Here is a 17,988-nt window from a genome sequence, read left to right as displayed (position 1 = left end):
TCTTGAAGCAGAATCAAGTTGAATGAAGCAAAAGACAATTGCAGCCTAAATTACAAAATCATTTTTTGGGTTCAGCCAGTGACCAATCCCTTTGAAAATTATAGGTGCCTGCTGCACATGTTAATACTTGAACAAGCTAACTGTGAGAAGTTAAGTTCCCAATGATCAAATGCATAAAGTCCAATGTGAAGGTAATGAAATCTAATGTAGAAAGAAACGTATTAAGCCACAATAGCCACAACATCATCGAATATGCAGATGTTAGAACTCAAACACCACTTGAGAAGCGGACTCATAAGTGACGTCAATCTTTTCTTTCCCCAAAATAACTTCAGATTGAAAAAGTACATCAGAGGAAATCAGTGTATGATCTCTCTTAGTTTCTGAGACAGCACACCTTGTTTGATCAACAATCACAGCAGAAGCATGAAGACCTGAGGTAGGGGATGAACCAAAGCAAATACCTCACATCAGCTTCTATCCCAGCCCAAAAAAACTAAAGCTAAGAATCAAATGTAACCCTCATTAATTGTCCAGCTGCAAGGGGAATATGCTACATGCAAGAAAATATAGTCTTAACAAGCCACCAATAACATTCTCTCCTCAGCAGATTGGTACCACCATTCCATCATCTGACATTCACATCAATAACGAAAAGTCATGGATTTTATTCGTTATCTTGTGTGGCTGTCTATGTTTCTTTGAGAGAGAGAGAGAGAGAGAGAGTACAGGACAATAATGGGAAAAAAACAACTAATTAGTGGCATGATTCAACATGATCAAGTCTGGAACAAACAGAGTTTTTAATATAATGAAAAACAGTCCCCAAATGAAGGGGACTTTAAAATAAATAAAGAAGAAGATGAAACCAACAGAAAAATCAAATGAACCAATGATGATAAGACAATGACATGAAGATAAAGAAAGAATCAAAAAAATTTGCTAATGCAGGATTTGACATAATCTCGGTAAAGTGCACTTACTTTAAAGAAAAATACTGCATCAACTAAACAAATTTGTGCATAGTCAAGAACTGCATACATACTGCTTAGAAGTGCACCTTGAAGTGCCTGAATGCAAAGAGCCAAGTTATTATACATAGAACCTTCAAAATAGTCATTGAATTTATAGTTTCAAAAAGATGACAACCACTAGAATCTTAGAGCCAAATTTGTTGAGGTTCAGAAATATGATAGATAGCATGATAGGCATTTAGATGCACAATGCTTGAATAACCATGGTAATTGCTCCATGTAATCTCGGACCATTAACAATATCCGAAGTATCAGCATAAAACCATTAAGAAATATGGAATCACATTCCTTCAGCCAAGGGGGGCCACGGAGTCTCTCACGTCTGTGGCTCCTGATTTTAGAAATTCTTGAAGATGTATCCACCTACCTTGACAAAAGAAGTACCCATGCTCAAAGAAATGGACGAACATAACTGAAACCAATCCATCATAAATGCACTGCTAGGTCCTAAAGAAAGGTTTAAAGATGGCTCAACTGATTCAACTAACAACTACAAGTATGTCTAAGAGTGATTTGATTGAATAAATTAACACTTTCTCCATTTTAAATACAAATTTCTTATTTGATGTTTTCCTCAAACTACCAGCTCTGTGGAGAGAAATATAGGACTTATATGAAAATGCACCTTGCCAAGTGTCAGTTTGACAGTTAAAATACACATAGAAACAAAAAGTTTGTAGTAAGAAACATTAATGGCTTGAAAATATGCATGAATTTCCATGCAAGATCCTATATAAGTATGAATTACCAAGTTGTAAACTGATATAGATAGCAAAGATAGTCCAGAGACAAGAAGGATGACAGTAGATCTAATAGATCAGTCCACATGACACATACCTAGAATAAGTACCAGCTCCTGCCCTGTAGCTTGACAAACATGAATCCCAAAAACGTGTAATCCTAAAGAGTAGAACCCAGTAGCATCTATTAGATACAAAAGCTGATAAGCAAAAGACAATCCTGCAAAGACAAAACAGGTCAATAAACTAAATTCATATCATTGTCACAGCTTATGGAAGACAGTCCAAAGAATAACTACAACTCCATCCAAAAGAAAAAAGTTCACGCTCCTTTCCAAGCACGCCTTTTGGTGCCGTTTTCAGTAGAAAATTATTAAATTCATGACGTGTATTCTTGTGATAGATGCTTCTTCAACAGAACTATTCCAATTTTGTTCCATTTTAATACTAAGATGAGGTACGATAACTTAGCAGCGTACATAAAAAACCTTTATTATAGATATTTTTTAAAATATTTAATATATTGCATAAATAAGATATTTTTTGAATTATTTTTATTTATATATTACTGTAATATTGTATTTGAAAAACTTGTTTTTAAAAAATAGGCCAATCCAAAGGAGAATGCTGCCTAAAGGCTTCTATATTATTGTTCAGAAACTGATTATGAAGTGAATACTTCTACATTTATGGGCTCTACTGGGCAAAAATGACTTCTGTAGTTCAGTATGATCACTTAACATCACCAACGTTGGTAAGATGCTTGAGTTGCAGCAATTACACAGTGTGATATAATGGGGCTCCAAGCGGAGCAACTCTCAACCCCTTCCAAAATGAATACAAATTGAAACTAGTTAAAGATACATGCTACATCTTACGGATCGTTTATTTTCCATATTACAACACTAATACGACAGTTCTCACATTTGCTATTGCTAACCAGATGCAGACCAAAAGCTCCTCCTTGATAGAACGGTTATTTGGCGTATTTTGGACTGTTATTTTGTCCTAATTTTGACTATTCACGGTGCTAAGAACTGGAGTTTCACTCATATTCGATATTTGTGTGAATTGTAGGTGGTAGGCATGAAAAATGATCTCGCGGGGTGAATTTCCAGAAGACTTGCCGTTCCAAGGCATGGCCACGCCTTGGAAGGTGGACGAAACCGAAAGACGGACCGTGGTCCACGTAAACCCGAAGCGTGGGATCAGAACTCTGGAGACAACACTAGGCTTTGCACCAGACGTTTCCTTCTTTGACTCTTCTTGGACGGCGGCTATAAAAAGAAAAGGACAAAGCAAGATTGGATTATCTACTTTTAGGCTTAGTTTTCTTTTCCGACGCTGGTAGCGGTCAGACGCTTTTTCTCTTCTTTCGCTTTCCGTCAGCCGCAATTGGATTTGAGCTTTAAGTTTCCCTTTGTTCTCTTTCGGAAAAAAAACGTAATTTCCTCTCTTTTAGCTGTTGTCTTGCACGGATTTGACTGCTGGGTTGTGACCCTTGTTTTGAGACAATTCGCGTTGGCTTTTTGCTTTGCGATTGCGGTCCTAGAACGAATGCAAAAGCAGGGTCTTCTTCGTTGTTACCGCAATTAACTTCCTTTCCCCAATTCTTTGGCGACTAATTGAATGAATTCAATTAAAGCAAGCGGGATTGACACGATGAGGAGCGGCTAATTTCCTCCTCTACCCAAAGGTTGACGCGAAGGCGCGGTCCATAATATCTATGAGATCTAACCGAATCTTCATTATTTCCTCCAATTAATTGCTATTCGTGCGTTTCCTGAATTAACTGTTCATGGGTATTTGATTAATTGAATATCAACGGCCGGGTATTTGATTTAATTTAATAGTCTACTGCCACGTTAATTAAATAGAATCCGTAATTGTTCATTTAGTTAACACCCCGTGGCAACCACCATAATTGGTTTTATGATGGGGAAACGCAGGATCTAACTTAAATAAACCCTCTTAGCGTGTTTATTGGTTAGGGTTGGGTTCTTCTAACTTTAATGCAATTGGGTAATTAAATTCCCATGGTCGTACCTAGGGTTGTTATCTGGTTAGGGAAGCAGTCAATGGTCGTACCTTGACTGTCGAAAAGGTAAGGAAGAACTGGTTGTCAGAGCTTATTGATAACTATAACCAACCTAGTGAAAATGGATGAAATATCTTTGCATCGATGAGCATTTAATTGGACCGTGCCTGAGCAGTTGATCCTTTGGGTAGAACTTTTATTAATTGCCATTTTTAGTGAATTGTGCTTTGTGAGTTAGTTTTGAATTTTGTTTGTTTTATTTTATTTTATTTTTGTTTGCCTCTCATTGAAAATCCCCCAATTTCGTTCTGCTAATTTGGAAAGAAATAATTTCCTACCTGCTCCCTGTGGAATCGACCCTACTTGCCATTGTACGCAAAATTAGTATTTTTATAGACAAACCCGGTATATCGGATCAAGCAAACTCTTCGGGAACAGGGTGAATCAAGTAACCCATTGCACACCTAGGGTCCCTGCTCCAGTACTTGGATTTGTTCTATGATTATTTAATTGAGGTGGTAATTAGGACTTTTTAGTAATTATTATTGCACAGGTTCGGCACCTGTCACTCCTGCTAATTCTAGAAATGAAAAAAAGGATGGATGATATAAACTAGCCACGTCTCTGTCTCTGGAGACTGTTCCCGGAGAGAGAGATGTTTTCCTCAGGTTTTCACTGGAACAGTAGAGAAATTAGAAAAAGTAATCCTACAATGTAATATTTCTCTACTTCTTAATATTCCACTTATGGGATGTCCGAGGACCAGTTGCAATGCCTTCATAGTAACGAGGCTCTAGCTCAGAGTCGTTCCATCGTACCACAAACTCCGAAAATAGATCTCGGGCGGACTCTGATGAAAGATCAGAGAAAAACAAATGTTTTTCTTCCTTCAGCCAGGCAGCAAATTCATTATTCTTGGAAAAGTAATCATCGCTGGAGAGTTCTTGATGCTTAAATTTCTGAGGCAAGGTAAAAGATGAAAACAAAATGGGGGAAGATGAGTAATCTCTAATGAGTATAAAAACTGTAAATATCAGGAGTAAAAGCAGTCCAACTTTGAAAAGAATGCGATGACGAAACACAACGCATTGTACGTAACTCTAGGTATCTCACCAGTATATAACCGTAAAAATTACAAGCTGAATCGCTGTTATTGAAATGGACCAACTAATGGAATTCCACATGGCCAAATGTCAAACAATGAATCATTGTTCAAAATGTAGATTCAAGAACTCACCGCATGCTTGTGTCTTGTATCTGCATGCTTATCACCAGACTTCTTCTCTGAAACAAATAACAGTCTCTCATGGATAAAATATTTCTTAGGGCCTCAAATAAATAGAGTAAAATTATCAAACTTATGGCGAGACACAGGAAATAAAGTCTGATTTGAAGAATTTATTCATCTATCACACTATCAGGAACCATTATTTGCATGCACCCTCAGTCTCCAATAATGGAGAGTTTTATTTACCAAAACCAGGTTGGCAATAATAATTATCTTGAATAAAATCCATAAGATCACCTAAAGCTTTTGCTGTGGAAGAAGTTTCAACCAACTGATGTTTCTCTTAATGCTAACAAAATAAGCTAGAAAGGAAAAAGGAAACCAGTAATAGCAAATAGTAGTATGATTGATAGTTACAGACATGTAAAATTCCAGTTGAAAGACCCTGTAAAATGGCAACCAATTTAGGGCGTTTGCTTTTTACCTCTCAATTATATCAGCTAGTTTAATAAAGCAGAAACAAATTTTTCCCAAAGAAGGGCGAAAGCTTTGAACTGGAAATGCTCATGAAGTAAAGAGCAAAATCAAGGTCAGAATGTTGTTTTAAGTTGTCTACCAATCCGAACCAACCACCCCCTCCCTCCTTTCCTCCCCTTACCCTGGCTCCAACCCTGCTCAAGAAGAGGAGAAAAGGAAGCAAGTCTGATTACCGACTGTAATGGATAAAGCATGGGCAATGGGTGGGGAAGTAATTTGCATATTCCGGAGTACTGAGGATTTCATGGTTCTATTTATTGGAAGGTCCCATTGGCATGCATCCAGTAGGAATTGAACCTATGAATTTGCTTCTTGTATAGGTTTGCTATTCCTAGAATAAAGCAGAAACAAATTTTCCCAAAGAAGGGCGAAAGCTTTGAACTGGAAATGGGCATTAAGCAAAGAGCGCAATCAAGGTCAGAATATTGTTTTAAGTTGTCTACCATTCCCAACCACCCACTCCCTCCCTTCTTTCCTCCCCTTACCCTGGCTCCAACCCTGCTCGAGAAGAAAAGAAAAAGAAGTAGTCTAATTACTGACAGTAACGGATAAAGCATGGCCAATGGGTGGGGAAGCAATATGCATATTCCGGAGTACATACTGAGGATTTCATGGTTCTATTTATTCAAATATAAACAATAAGGATGGCAGAGGCAAGTAGGTGTATGTCAGGATATGCCATATACTATACGGTAATTAGCAACCAGTTGAAAAGACCCTTGAAAAACCTGCATAACTAGATTTGACTTAAAGAAAAAAAAAGTACTAAGGTAGAATAAAAACCATTAGCATCAATTCTAGTATCGAAGACAGCAAAAGGTAATTTAAGTAACCAGGCCAAATAAACACAAAACAAACACCGAAAGGACCAAACTTTGTGGCTAAGAATTCAGCAGCAGTTACCAAGTTGAGATTTGACTAAAGTGCTTTTGGAACCCTCAATTAACAATAACTACTGATGATGTTAAATTGCAGAAAGGGGATAGAAAAGGGATAAAGGGCCAAAGTAAAAAAAGGCATGAGCAGTAGAGAAAGGAGTTACCTTTAGCATGAGAAGAATGGCGGGGCTTTGAGGATTTAGGATGATGAGACTTGTGGTGGCGCTTGGACTTTTTAGACTTCTCTTTCTTTTCCCTCCTCCTCCTCTTGGATGCTTCTTCTTCACCTCCTGAACTTGCGTGCTTTTTGTGTTTTTTCAATTCATCTGTTCAAATTGCACATAATAATTAACAAGGAAATCTTAGTTTTATTTTTTTTCAGTGTATGTGTTTGTGTGGAGGAAGAAGCAGCGAAGAAGATAGTAAGTCGACCTCCTTGTCGATGGTGTGCATCCGGGGATGAAGACCAACTTGTTCTTTTGCGTTTATCTTTCCTCTTAGCAACAATCTCCTCCTCCTCCTTGCTCTTTCTGTCCCTAGCCATGATGATCTACGATGCCCGTCAGACTAGCTCAATTCCTCCTTAAAACTTGACATAAATAAGATTTTAGGCACTTCTCCTAAACGACGACATTTCATTTGAGCCAAGAAAGAGACGCGTACACACAAAAGAAAAATGGCAAAATAGAATATTTCCTCAAATTTTTGGGGAAAAAAAGAAACAAAAAACTAAATAGAATATTGCTCTTGCATGATTGCAACTTGTCGTGCCCTTTTTTTTCCAAAATAAAAAGATAAAAATTTAGGAATTTTTTTAAAATGATTTTTGGGTTTTTCAAAATTAAAATAAGGAAAATAAAAAGAGGACCTGAAATGAAACTAGGTAAAGGCGACGGATTTAGACACATTAAAGTTTAGGAAAAAAAGGTATTTTAAAAAATTTGAAGTTGCACTTGATATTCAATTTAGGTTGTTCCAAGTCACCTATAAAAATGTAAAATTTTGGTTTTTAAAAAATTACAAATTAAAACCCTTTAAATAGACAACTCCAAGTCTCTTGAAATCAGAGAAATGAATTTGTGAGCTACATTTGTGAGGAGGGAAGGTCAAGGTTTTACCCTCGTGCACTCCCTACACTCAACAAAACTGATTGCGAGTTTAATTTTTATTCTTCTAATTTTAAGACCAAAATGAGTTAAATCTATTGCTAAACACATGACATGCTATTAATAACTATAAAAATATCTAAACACATAGAAGCATGCATAACACATAAGAGTGAAACAAAATGATTAGTTTGAAGACTTCCATTGGCAAATCCGTGGAACAACATACTCGCGGCCCACTCGATCACATTCCACAACAATAAAAAGTAAATAAAAGAAAAATAAAAGAAAATAAATAAAATAAAGGGAAAAGAAAATTGCAAGAATTAAATGCACCTAAGCCCCATAATGGGTTACATCAGTTCTAAAATGGAAAATGGAGATTAACTTCAACTCAATTGACAATTGGAAAGCTAATCAATATAAAAGCTAACTAAACAACTACTAAGGACTTAATTGAAAACATAAAAAGTAAACTATGGGGTCAAATTAGAAAGTACTAGAATTTGGGGAATTAATTACAACAAAAGGGAAAGCCAAGGGACTAATGATGCAATTCTGAAGAAATAATCATCTTCTCCAAACGGTCAGAGGATGCTGCATTCTTGCTTCTTCAATGGAAATTTAACCATAAACTAGAAATCATCATCTCCGGCGAGCATTAGACTTGCCGGAGCCTCGCCCTCTCTCTCCCACACATGCGAAACCCTCACAAAATGCAGAAAAAACAGCAAAAGTAAAATAAAAATGAAATAAAATAAAACAGAATAATCAACCCCAAAATCTCTTGACCTCTTTCACCCTCGAACTCACGGGCTCCGGCCAGCTTTAGACTGGCCGGAATTCCTCCCCTCACGAGCATAGACTACAAGAGATTCACCTATTTTGAATCAAATTTTCATTTGGGCCTTTTATCAAACAGATTGTAGACAGATTTTGCAAGAAATTCAGAAGTAGTCAGAGAAAATTTTGCAGAAAGCTAAACTAAGTCAAACACAATCACAGAGCATTAAAATTTCAACAAATACCACATAGAAATTTAAAGGCAAGAAGACACGTAACATTTCATTATCAGAAAATAACAGAGTAACAGCAACAAAAGGGTTGAGGAATTTTTATAGTGATTTCCGATGAAGACTCACGGTGGTGGTGGCTGATTCCCGCGAGTGGCGGCACTTCCGGCTGCTCCTTTGTTCCTTGCCAGGCCCCCTTTTCTCGTTCCTTTTCGGTTTTTTTTTTTTTTTTTACTCCTGGTTTTCCCTTTAATTTTTGATAAGATATAGACTTCTAGAAATGAAGCTAGAGATTGAAAGTTGTTCGGAGACGATGAATTTTGGTAATGAAAGAACAGTCCCCCAACCTCGGAGTTTCTAGTCTCCGGTTCCTCTTTTCAGTTTTCTCTTGTTCTTTCTTTTTTAGATGATGAGATCAGATGATGGAAATTACCTTTTCGGGTCGGTGGAGTGTCAGTGCCGGTGCACGAGTGTGTCGGGCTATTTTATAATTCAATTCAATATTTAAATTTAATGAAATTGATCTTAATATATTCAAATTATTTGATAATAAAAAATTAAATATTTAAATTAATTAATTGATATTAAATTTTTTAGATAAAACTCATTACTAAAATTAAATGATAAATTATTTATTTATTATTGAATACGATATTCATTAAGATGTATTAGATTTAATATTTAACAATTCAATAATTTAATGAATTCAGATTTCAAAATTCAATTTTCAGATTTCAATTTTATCAAACTTCAAACGCACCTTGAGCTAGGTGGTAATGAATAGGTGCGAGGAAACTTCTTGTAACCTCTAGGCCTCGTTTGATAAGAGAGTTTTTTAAATGTTTGTCTAAAATTTTACTATATCTTATTATAGAAGTTTTTAAAAAAATTTTTAAAGTGTGTTTTTTTTTTAATATTTTGAAATGTATAGTTTAAAAACTTTGAGAAGTTTTTTGAGGTTACTGTAACTAAAGTTTTTAAAAAACTTGTAACAAACAAATTTAACAAAAAACTTGGCTGCCAAACAAGGCCTTGGAACCCAAGACATTTGAAAAAATAAAGTGAAAATACCAATTCTATTAATAAATATACTAATTTACCCTCCATCTTTGTGTTCAAGAAGAATTTTGGAGAAGATATGCAGACACCATCAGGGATTAACAGATTCTTTACAAAAACTTCTTTTCACTAGGGCTCTAACAACCCGCACTGGATTGGTCTGCTGGTGGAAGTAGCCTCCTTAGGTGAGTTCCACCTGGGTTCAATCCCGGACAGCAACCCAGTTGTTATCTTCTTCAGAATCGGTCGGGCCCGCTCTGCTGGAGCGCTGTGGGATTAGTCGGGTGTAAACCCGGATACCCACAGTGATGACCAAAAAAAAAAAAAAAACTAGGGCTCTAACATAGATGGAGATTTACTTTTACGAAAATATTATAGTTTAATAAATTCTTACAATTAATATAACTTTCCAGAGATGCACAAATATTCTTACAAGGATATAATTCGCATTAAGGACAAGAAAATTTGATCCTTTAAAAGCGCTCAGAGTATATGTATATGTATTGCAGAAATACTGGAACAAGTTTTAATTTTTGTCTCCTTGACTGACTAGTTTTTGAATGCAATAAATATAGTCAAAGTTCTTGCTCAAATTTTATGGGAGTATTGCTCTAAATGATAAAAGGCCATAACAATGAGGAAAAGAAAAAGTTTCTTTCTTGGACGGGATTTCCTTTGTCTTGCTTATAATAAGAGCTTAATTAATTTTACTTTAAAAAGGAAAGAAAGAAAAAAGAATACTTATGCATAAACATCAAAAGCTTCCTACTTTTGCAAGAGAAAAGATCTATTATTGATGTGCATTGGCTATGTATTTGGACGTTTATCTAAGAAATTTTGTAATAATTAGCTCGCAATAGATTTTAGTGTTATACACTACATCTTGATTTTTGTTGCAACTATTTTGTTTCGTTAATTATGTTTAAACTTCATGTACTTACCAATTAATGTGAATGTAAAAATTTTGGTAAATTAACAAAAGGATTAAAAACAAAAAAAAACCCCTGTGGTATATCTAATACATAGAAAAGTCTCCCGTGGTTTCAAAACATACAAAACAACACCTCATGTTTTGAACTAAATTGTAAACTAACAGAATTCGTTAAACTAACAGAATTCCGGTAAACTTAACGGAATCCGGTAAGTTTAACAGTCGAGACCGTCATTTTCGTTAAATTTAACGAATTCTGTTAGTTTACAATTTAGTTTAAAATATAAGGTGTCATTTTATATATTTTGAAACTACGAGAGATTTTTCTGTGTATTAGGTATATTACAGGGGTTTTTTTGTTTTTAACCATTAACAAAACAATCAAATGACATGGAATCCAAAGTAGTACTGCTCATACATAAACTATAGTAATAATAGTACTTTACTAAATGTTTCTGTAGCATAAATAGTAAAAGGTATCCACTAGTGCCTAACATTATGTCCTAATAGGCCAAAATTACTAGTTCCTAAGAATAACAGATCAATCATAACTTCACCATGCAAACTAATTTTGCCTGAGGAATCAACTTTGTCTATATTTTCAAGATTATTATCTTTAACTTCATTCTAGCAGTTCTTAGTAGGGTCCTTAATTATTTGGGTCTTTCTAACATTTTCAACAAATATTCACAGTCACTAATGATCCAAAATAGATGATGAATCATATATATTCATGAGATGTCGACAAATATCATAAGCCTATTTCTTTGTACAACCCTCATTATATGGTATCTTTCATCCTACAAAGAAGAAAAGTATACTCCTTGTGCACAGTTTTGTTATATTGTTCCACAACTATGATTTTTTTTCTCCAACTCAAAAATTCTATTTTTGAAAAGTTTTACTTTAATGCTAAGGTTTCAAACTTCTTAAGTAGTTTGTCCTTTTCTTTAGAGACATGAATGGCAAATTAATTTAAAAAAGAATTCCCATGATGCAACCAGTAAATCTAAACATACTAATAAATAGTTGCATTTTTGTCTAGGGTGATAATAAAATCCTAATAACTATTATCCAATTTGTTCCTTTCTTGTCAATAAGGTTCAATATTCTTCTATTCCAAAATTCTTTTATAAGATATGTAGCAAACTAGCGAGATCTTGTTTCCAAAGTCTTTTCCAACAAAATATTACCATATTATTTAATATAATAAATGTTCACAATCATCATGACCAACATGTATATTTTGACAAAAAATTGTTCACAAACAAAAACTATTAGGACAAAGTATTCTAATATAGATTAAATAACAAATAATTTTTCCAAGTGTATGCCAACCAAGTAGAATTTAAGCATATTACTAACCTTATCCATTAGAGAAGAGCATGTTAAAGAGACATGATCAATCTCAAAATCTTTAGATGGACTCTTTTAAAAAAATATTGATATAGTGTTGTTTTTAGTATATACTTGGTACTTTTTTAATGATGCAGTAGAGTTGCCTAAATAGCATTTAAAGTTATTTTGTTATCACATAGTTACGTACATTCAAGCTTGTGCCATAATAAGTGAATTACTTTTCAATATTTATTAAATTTGTACCATGTGATTCATATGCTTGTACTTGTGCCCATCCTTTTTTGAGTGTACATGCGCATTAGTTATAATTTTCTAACAACTTGGCAAATCACTTTAAACTAAACCTAACATTTTCTTAGATGACTGATTGACATTCTTTTTTGAATATAACTTTAGGTTTTTAGATCTTGACATTTGAACTTCAAGTCAATTGCCAAAAAAAAAAAAAAAAAGCTTGAAGTCAATTACAACATCCTTAGAACCATTAATCTTTCAACCATTTTGAATTTCAATTTGACAAGATAATCCATTGTCAAAATCCTACTTGCTAGAAAAGTAGGAATTTTCTCTTATGGTCTTATTATTGTTGTAAAATGTATAGATACAATTATACACATTTGCAAACACACTATACATGCAGCACATTTTTCTCTCAGGCAAGTATGCATGGTAAACATCTTAATTGTCGAGATAACCCATATGTATTTCTCCTTGAACCCATGTCAGTATAAAAGTAGCTTTTATTAAATTATTTCAATCTTCTCACATACATATGAAAAAAATCAGTATTTCTATATCAGTTGTTCAAACTCATTATATCAGTATGTATGTATATATATATACTATCTCATACCATCTTAAATTAATTAAATTAAAAATGGGTCTGTCTATCAGGTAGCCATTTTTACACTCATTAAGATGTACTTCAAGTGTTAGATTTTTGGAAAGATAAGATTAATTAAAGAAAATATATAAATACAAAGAAGATTAGTAATTTTTAATGTATGTATATACATGATAAATTGAGTAAAATTTAGGTATGTTAACGAGTGCACATTTGACACTCGTTAGAAAAAAACCCATAAAAGATTAGATAAGAATACATATCTATTTGTTTTGTATGAATTATTTCAACCTGATTGTTTTACAATATAGACCACCATTTGGTGCACACTTGAAAATACAAAAAATATATATATGGAATGATAATTAGACATAAAAAGACAACAAAAAATATACTCGCTTTAAATAATGAAGAAAACAAGGAAAAGGAATAACCAGTCGAGTGAGTTCTTTATTATTAGGTTCCAAAAATTTCATCAACTTTGACTAATTTGTATCTTGTTATTCTAGTAAATCAATGTTACACAAAAGTATAAAATAAATCTTTGTATGTGTCTTTATTCATTAATTCATAATCATGATTTATCAAATATTAATAGCAAACCCCACAACATATTACTTTTGTTCCGTTAAGTTGTTCTTCCTCTCTATGTTACTCTTGATTATTGGTTTGTATTCAAAAAAGTATTTGGAGAAAATATGCAAACGATTGCTTGGATTATCAGATTTTTATGGATAATATTTTTCCTCTATATTGTGATCATAGATCTATCAATACTCCTACTAGAAATTCAAATGTTATATTTTAATAAATCCTTACCATCAACGTAACTTTAACTAGATCAATCAATACTTCTGCCAGAAATTCAAAATATATTGAGAAAAATAATGAGTATTTGATCATTCAGAAATTTAGCATTGTGCTTTTGGTACATATATTGTTGAAACACTTAATTAGTTTTCAAATTTGTCTCTTTCCATGATTATCTTATGAAAAAATATTCAATTAAGGTTATCACTCAAATTTGACAAAAATATTTCTCTAAATGACAAAAATATATATAAAAATAAGAAAATGAGGTTCTTTCTTGGAACAATTTCCATTGTCTTGACCAAATTAAGAGTTTAAATCCTTCTTCAAAAGGAACTAAAACAAAAAATAAAATTCATACATGTGCATCAAAACTTATCCACTTTTAAGTAAGAAACATTTACTCACTGGTGACTTGCGTTGGATATAAATTGTCCTTTCTACATGCATCCAAGGTTCTTCAAAACCATTTGGCTCACAATACGTTTGGTGCCATACACCATATCTTGAATTTTATTGCAATAATCTATTTTAAATTGTTTGTTGTTTTGGTTATAGGTACTTGCCACTTAGATCAAAAGTTTTGATCATTTGTAGTAAAACATACAAATGATAGGAAAATCAAAAGTATTACTCATAGATAAATTATATTAGTAACAATACTTCATGACATATTACTTTGTAATTGGCATCTAAAAATATTTGACATTACATCTTATAGGTAATATTAATACTCCTACCAATATCAATTTATGCATCAACATTGTCTACGTCTTCAAGATTCTTTTGCTTAACTTCTCTATAAAGGTCTTCTTAGGGTCCTTGCCAGGGTCTTTTTTATCAAGGTCTCAAACAAGGTTATGGTTAATAGGGTCCACCTTCACATAATTAGAAATATTTTAATAATAGAAATGGGTATTTGAAACTTGGAAGGATAAGAAATTCATCATACTTAAGAAAATTCTTGCCCATGAAATGGAGAACCAATAAGCATCCACACCAAGAGAATACATTTTCTCAATATTTTCCTGTCATGATTAAATATAGAAAGCTATAACATAAACCTTATCTCCTTCTGTTACTTTTGTTCGTTGTCACCACAAATTAAGGTCATCAAATATCTCAAGTATCATGGACAGGTGAAAATAATAATAGTAAAGAGAATTTAGTTGATACCAAGTAACAGTAGTAATAATCAGCAGCTATATCTCCATTATCTCCGTTATTTAACTGCTTGCATTATATTCATTGGGAAGTACCATTCATATTTGTTGGCTTCCCATACTTTCTCTGAAACACTCTTTGGCAAACCTTGTTGAACAAGGATGCCTTTCACTCTTCTTTCGTCAAATGTAAAATATGTATGCCCGTTCTATATTTGAATAAAAAATTGCCACCAACTCACTTGACTTTAATAGTTAACTAAATCCTGATCACACTTTCATGTCGATCGTTAAGAGAAATCTTGAAAAGCCTAATAACGAGACCGAGTGTTTTAAATTGGAAACCAACCTTGACCTAGAAATTTAAAGCAGTCCATTTTGATCCTTATCTATGTTAAACACATTCTTTTTTTCTCTCCTTCAACATTGTGGGACAAATGTCCTACTTATAAACCTAATCCCAGTAGATATGGTAGAACCATTTGATCCAAAAAAATAAAATAAAAAAGAAATAATGTAAAAGCAAGTCCTTTCCAACCAAGGTCCAAACTTGACATTTTTTCTTCTTCAAGAATTCCATATTTTTTTCTTCTTTAAGCAAGAATAGATTATCTTAAAATTTTTTGTTAAAACAATATTTAATAAAACAAATGATTCAAATAAATGGGAGGACAATTAGAAAGGGTCTTATCACATGAGTATTCTTTATATATATATATATATATATCTATATCTATATATAAGGTGCATGGATATTTAAGAAAGGTAGAGAAGCAAGAAGCGGGAAAGATGGAGTGTGAGTAGGGAAATGGCCAAACCACGATAGAGGATGATGATGTGCATATGTTAATAAGTTTTTTTAGTGTTTTTTAAGAGCATTCTGATCCTTAGAAAACCTAAACTTTTGTGAAGAAAGTGTTTGTGCACATGGTAGAATTTAATTAAGTTTTAAGGTTTGATGGCCACTTCTTAAGATATATTACAACTAAAAACTAAGCTTTTAAGATTATTATGTGCGTTCCTAATATAAAGAACATGAATTATTTTTTGCATCCCAAGATCTTTGCAATCATTAACTTGACTTTTATTAATCAACCTTTTTCGCCAAACCAATATCTTAAGTTGAAACTAGAGCACAAACTATTTGACTTGCACAACTACAAAGCTAAAAACTCTTCCATGCAATACACATTCCCTCAAAGTAGTATTAAGATGTGTGTGTATTTAAATGTATACATAAATATATATACACACACATACATATAAGTATATGATACATATATTTGTATTCGTATATGCATGTGAATATGCATATATTTTCTTCTTTCATTGATACGTTGTTCTTTATGTTCTATGAGTACAGACCAAAAGTTTGATAATTAGACAAAAGATAATAGAATAGAACTCAGGAATCATCCTTATCTTAGAGATTAAAGAAAACATGCAAATAAATCATTACTTGGGGCACTGTTATATTATTAGGTTAATTTTGTACATTATTATGAGAGTAAATCATTGTTACTTAAAAATTAATAAATTAATCTCTATATTCCTTATATTAAATAATTTATCTTGTTGAATACTTAATTTTCCAATGGGTATTTATATTATACATTGTGACTACTTTTCTTTCCAGAAAAATTTTCTTGTACTCTATCTTACTTTGAATTACAGGTTTAGAATTTAAATTCCTATTCAAGGACATCTATGTGGAGAAGATTTGGATTATTTTATCACTACAATAAAAATGGCCTTTCCTGACATGCTTATAAGGACACTTGCTGGTTCGTGTCATTATAGCACTCCTATCATGACACTTATTATCAACTCAATAATATATATTCTAATTTTTTTATTTTATTAGATATAAAAATAATAATGTGCCTTTAGACTACCTAACATGATGCTTGAGAAAATGTGAGATGTACCAAAAAAAAAAGAAAGACACAAAACGGCATCGTTTGATTTTGGCGGAAGATTCATTTTCTGTAAAATACTCAAAATTTTCATTCTGCCAGCCAAAACACTTACTCAAAACACTTACTCAAAATTTTCATTTTTCGGCTCCACCATTTCTAGCCCCCTCTCCCTCTCTCTGTCTCTCTGTTGTCAAATTCCGACGTAGTTGCTGGGAAAAATGGGTAGCAGCCAGGCAGCAGTTTCGTTCCTGACCAACATAGCCCGTGCCGTCTTTGGTTTGGGTATCGGCGCCACCGTCCTCAACTCCTCCCTCAACATTGTCGATGGAGGGTAGCAGGCTGTCCTCTTCGACCGGTTCCGCGATGTCATCGATGACACCATTGGAGAGGGTACTCACTTCCTCATCCCTTGGCTCCATAAGCCCTTCATCTTTGACATCCGTACACGTCCCCACACTTTCTCCTCCATCTCCGGCACCAAGGATCTCCAGATAGTCAACCTCACTCTCCGGGTCCTCTCCCGACCCGAGGTCTCCCGCCTCCCTAACATCTTCAAAACTCTTGCTCCAAGTTTGTGGATATTGAAGGCTGAGTAGGAGCGGAGGGCCGCTATCATCAGGGCTGAGGGTGAAAGTGAGGCTGCCAAGTTGATTTCTCTCCCGGCGGGAAGATTCATTTGCTGTGAAATGCAAACTAGATTTGGTTTCAATTCTTTTGTGTTTGCTTAATTGCTTTTAGCGAATGATGTATGGTGTGTATACTGTGGACTATAGGAGTTTTGTGCATTAGTGCTTGATTCAGCAGACAATCTTTACCAGAGTGCTTTTCATGAGACAAAAAATCTGGTACTAGAAAGAAATTTTTTTTGAGGCAATTCATCGAACACTAAAAGCATAAGTGTAACTAACTGGTCCAAGTAGTCCACCGTCCTTTTGTGCATTAGCTTTATTCCTCTCGATTGTCTACTTGTGGAATGTGACTATTTTGTTATGGATTTGTTGTCCATAACTTATTCGATAAAATGTCACATAGAATGCAAACCTTTGGTGAGGTGCATAAAATGTTATGATTTCTTAGTAAATATCATCATAAATTGTTGTCTGGGTGTTATTGTTGCAGTATTCTGAATAATAATAATTTCATGTTGTAATATTGGTGCTTTTGGAGTGCAGCAATATTCTCCAGGACTGCTGTAGTTTGCTTAATACTAGGCTTCATGACGCTACTGTCCATGGCCCCCTTGGAACTGGGAAAACTCTTCTTGCAAAAGCTATAGCTGGTGAAGCAGGTCTTCCATTTTTTGCAGCTAATGGGACTAACTTTGTGGAG

General features: G+C 33.8%; 1 protein-coding gene across 2 annotated transcripts; it reads right to left on the bottom strand.

Annotated features, from left to right (window-relative positions):
* Window positions 1-4,386: 4,386 nt before the first annotated feature.
* Window positions 4,387-8,942, bottom strand: LOC113770820 (style cell-cycle inhibitor 1-A). 2 transcript variants are annotated; one of them, XM_027315409.1, is made up of 5 exons: window positions 8,704-8,942; window positions 6,888-7,044; window positions 6,620-6,781; window positions 5,050-5,096; window positions 4,387-4,771 (listed from the first exon to the last, which is right to left on the bottom strand). In XM_027315409.1, the coding sequence occupies exons 2-5, from the start codon at window positions 6,997-6,999 to the stop codon at window positions 4,538-4,540; spliced, it is 555 nt and encodes a 184-aa protein (XP_027171210.1). In that variant the 5' UTR covers window positions 7,000-7,044; window positions 8,704-8,942; the 3' UTR covers window positions 4,387-4,537. The 2 variants fall into 2 exon arrangements, with proteins under 2 accessions (XP_027171210.1, XP_027171211.1); XM_027315410.1 differs by having other exon boundaries at window positions 6,888-7,037.
* Window positions 8,943-17,988: the final 9,046 nt, after the last annotated feature.

The sequence above is a fragment of the Coffea eugenioides genome, chromosome 5, assembly GCF_003713205.1.
Source record: "Coffea eugenioides isolate CCC68of chromosome 5, Ceug_1.0, whole genome shotgun sequence".
NCBI lineage: Eukaryota > Viridiplantae > Streptophyta > Magnoliopsida > Gentianales > Rubiaceae > Coffea > Coffea eugenioides.
Note: the sequence above shows the minus strand (reverse complement) of the source record. Positions and strands in the feature narration are given on the sequence as shown.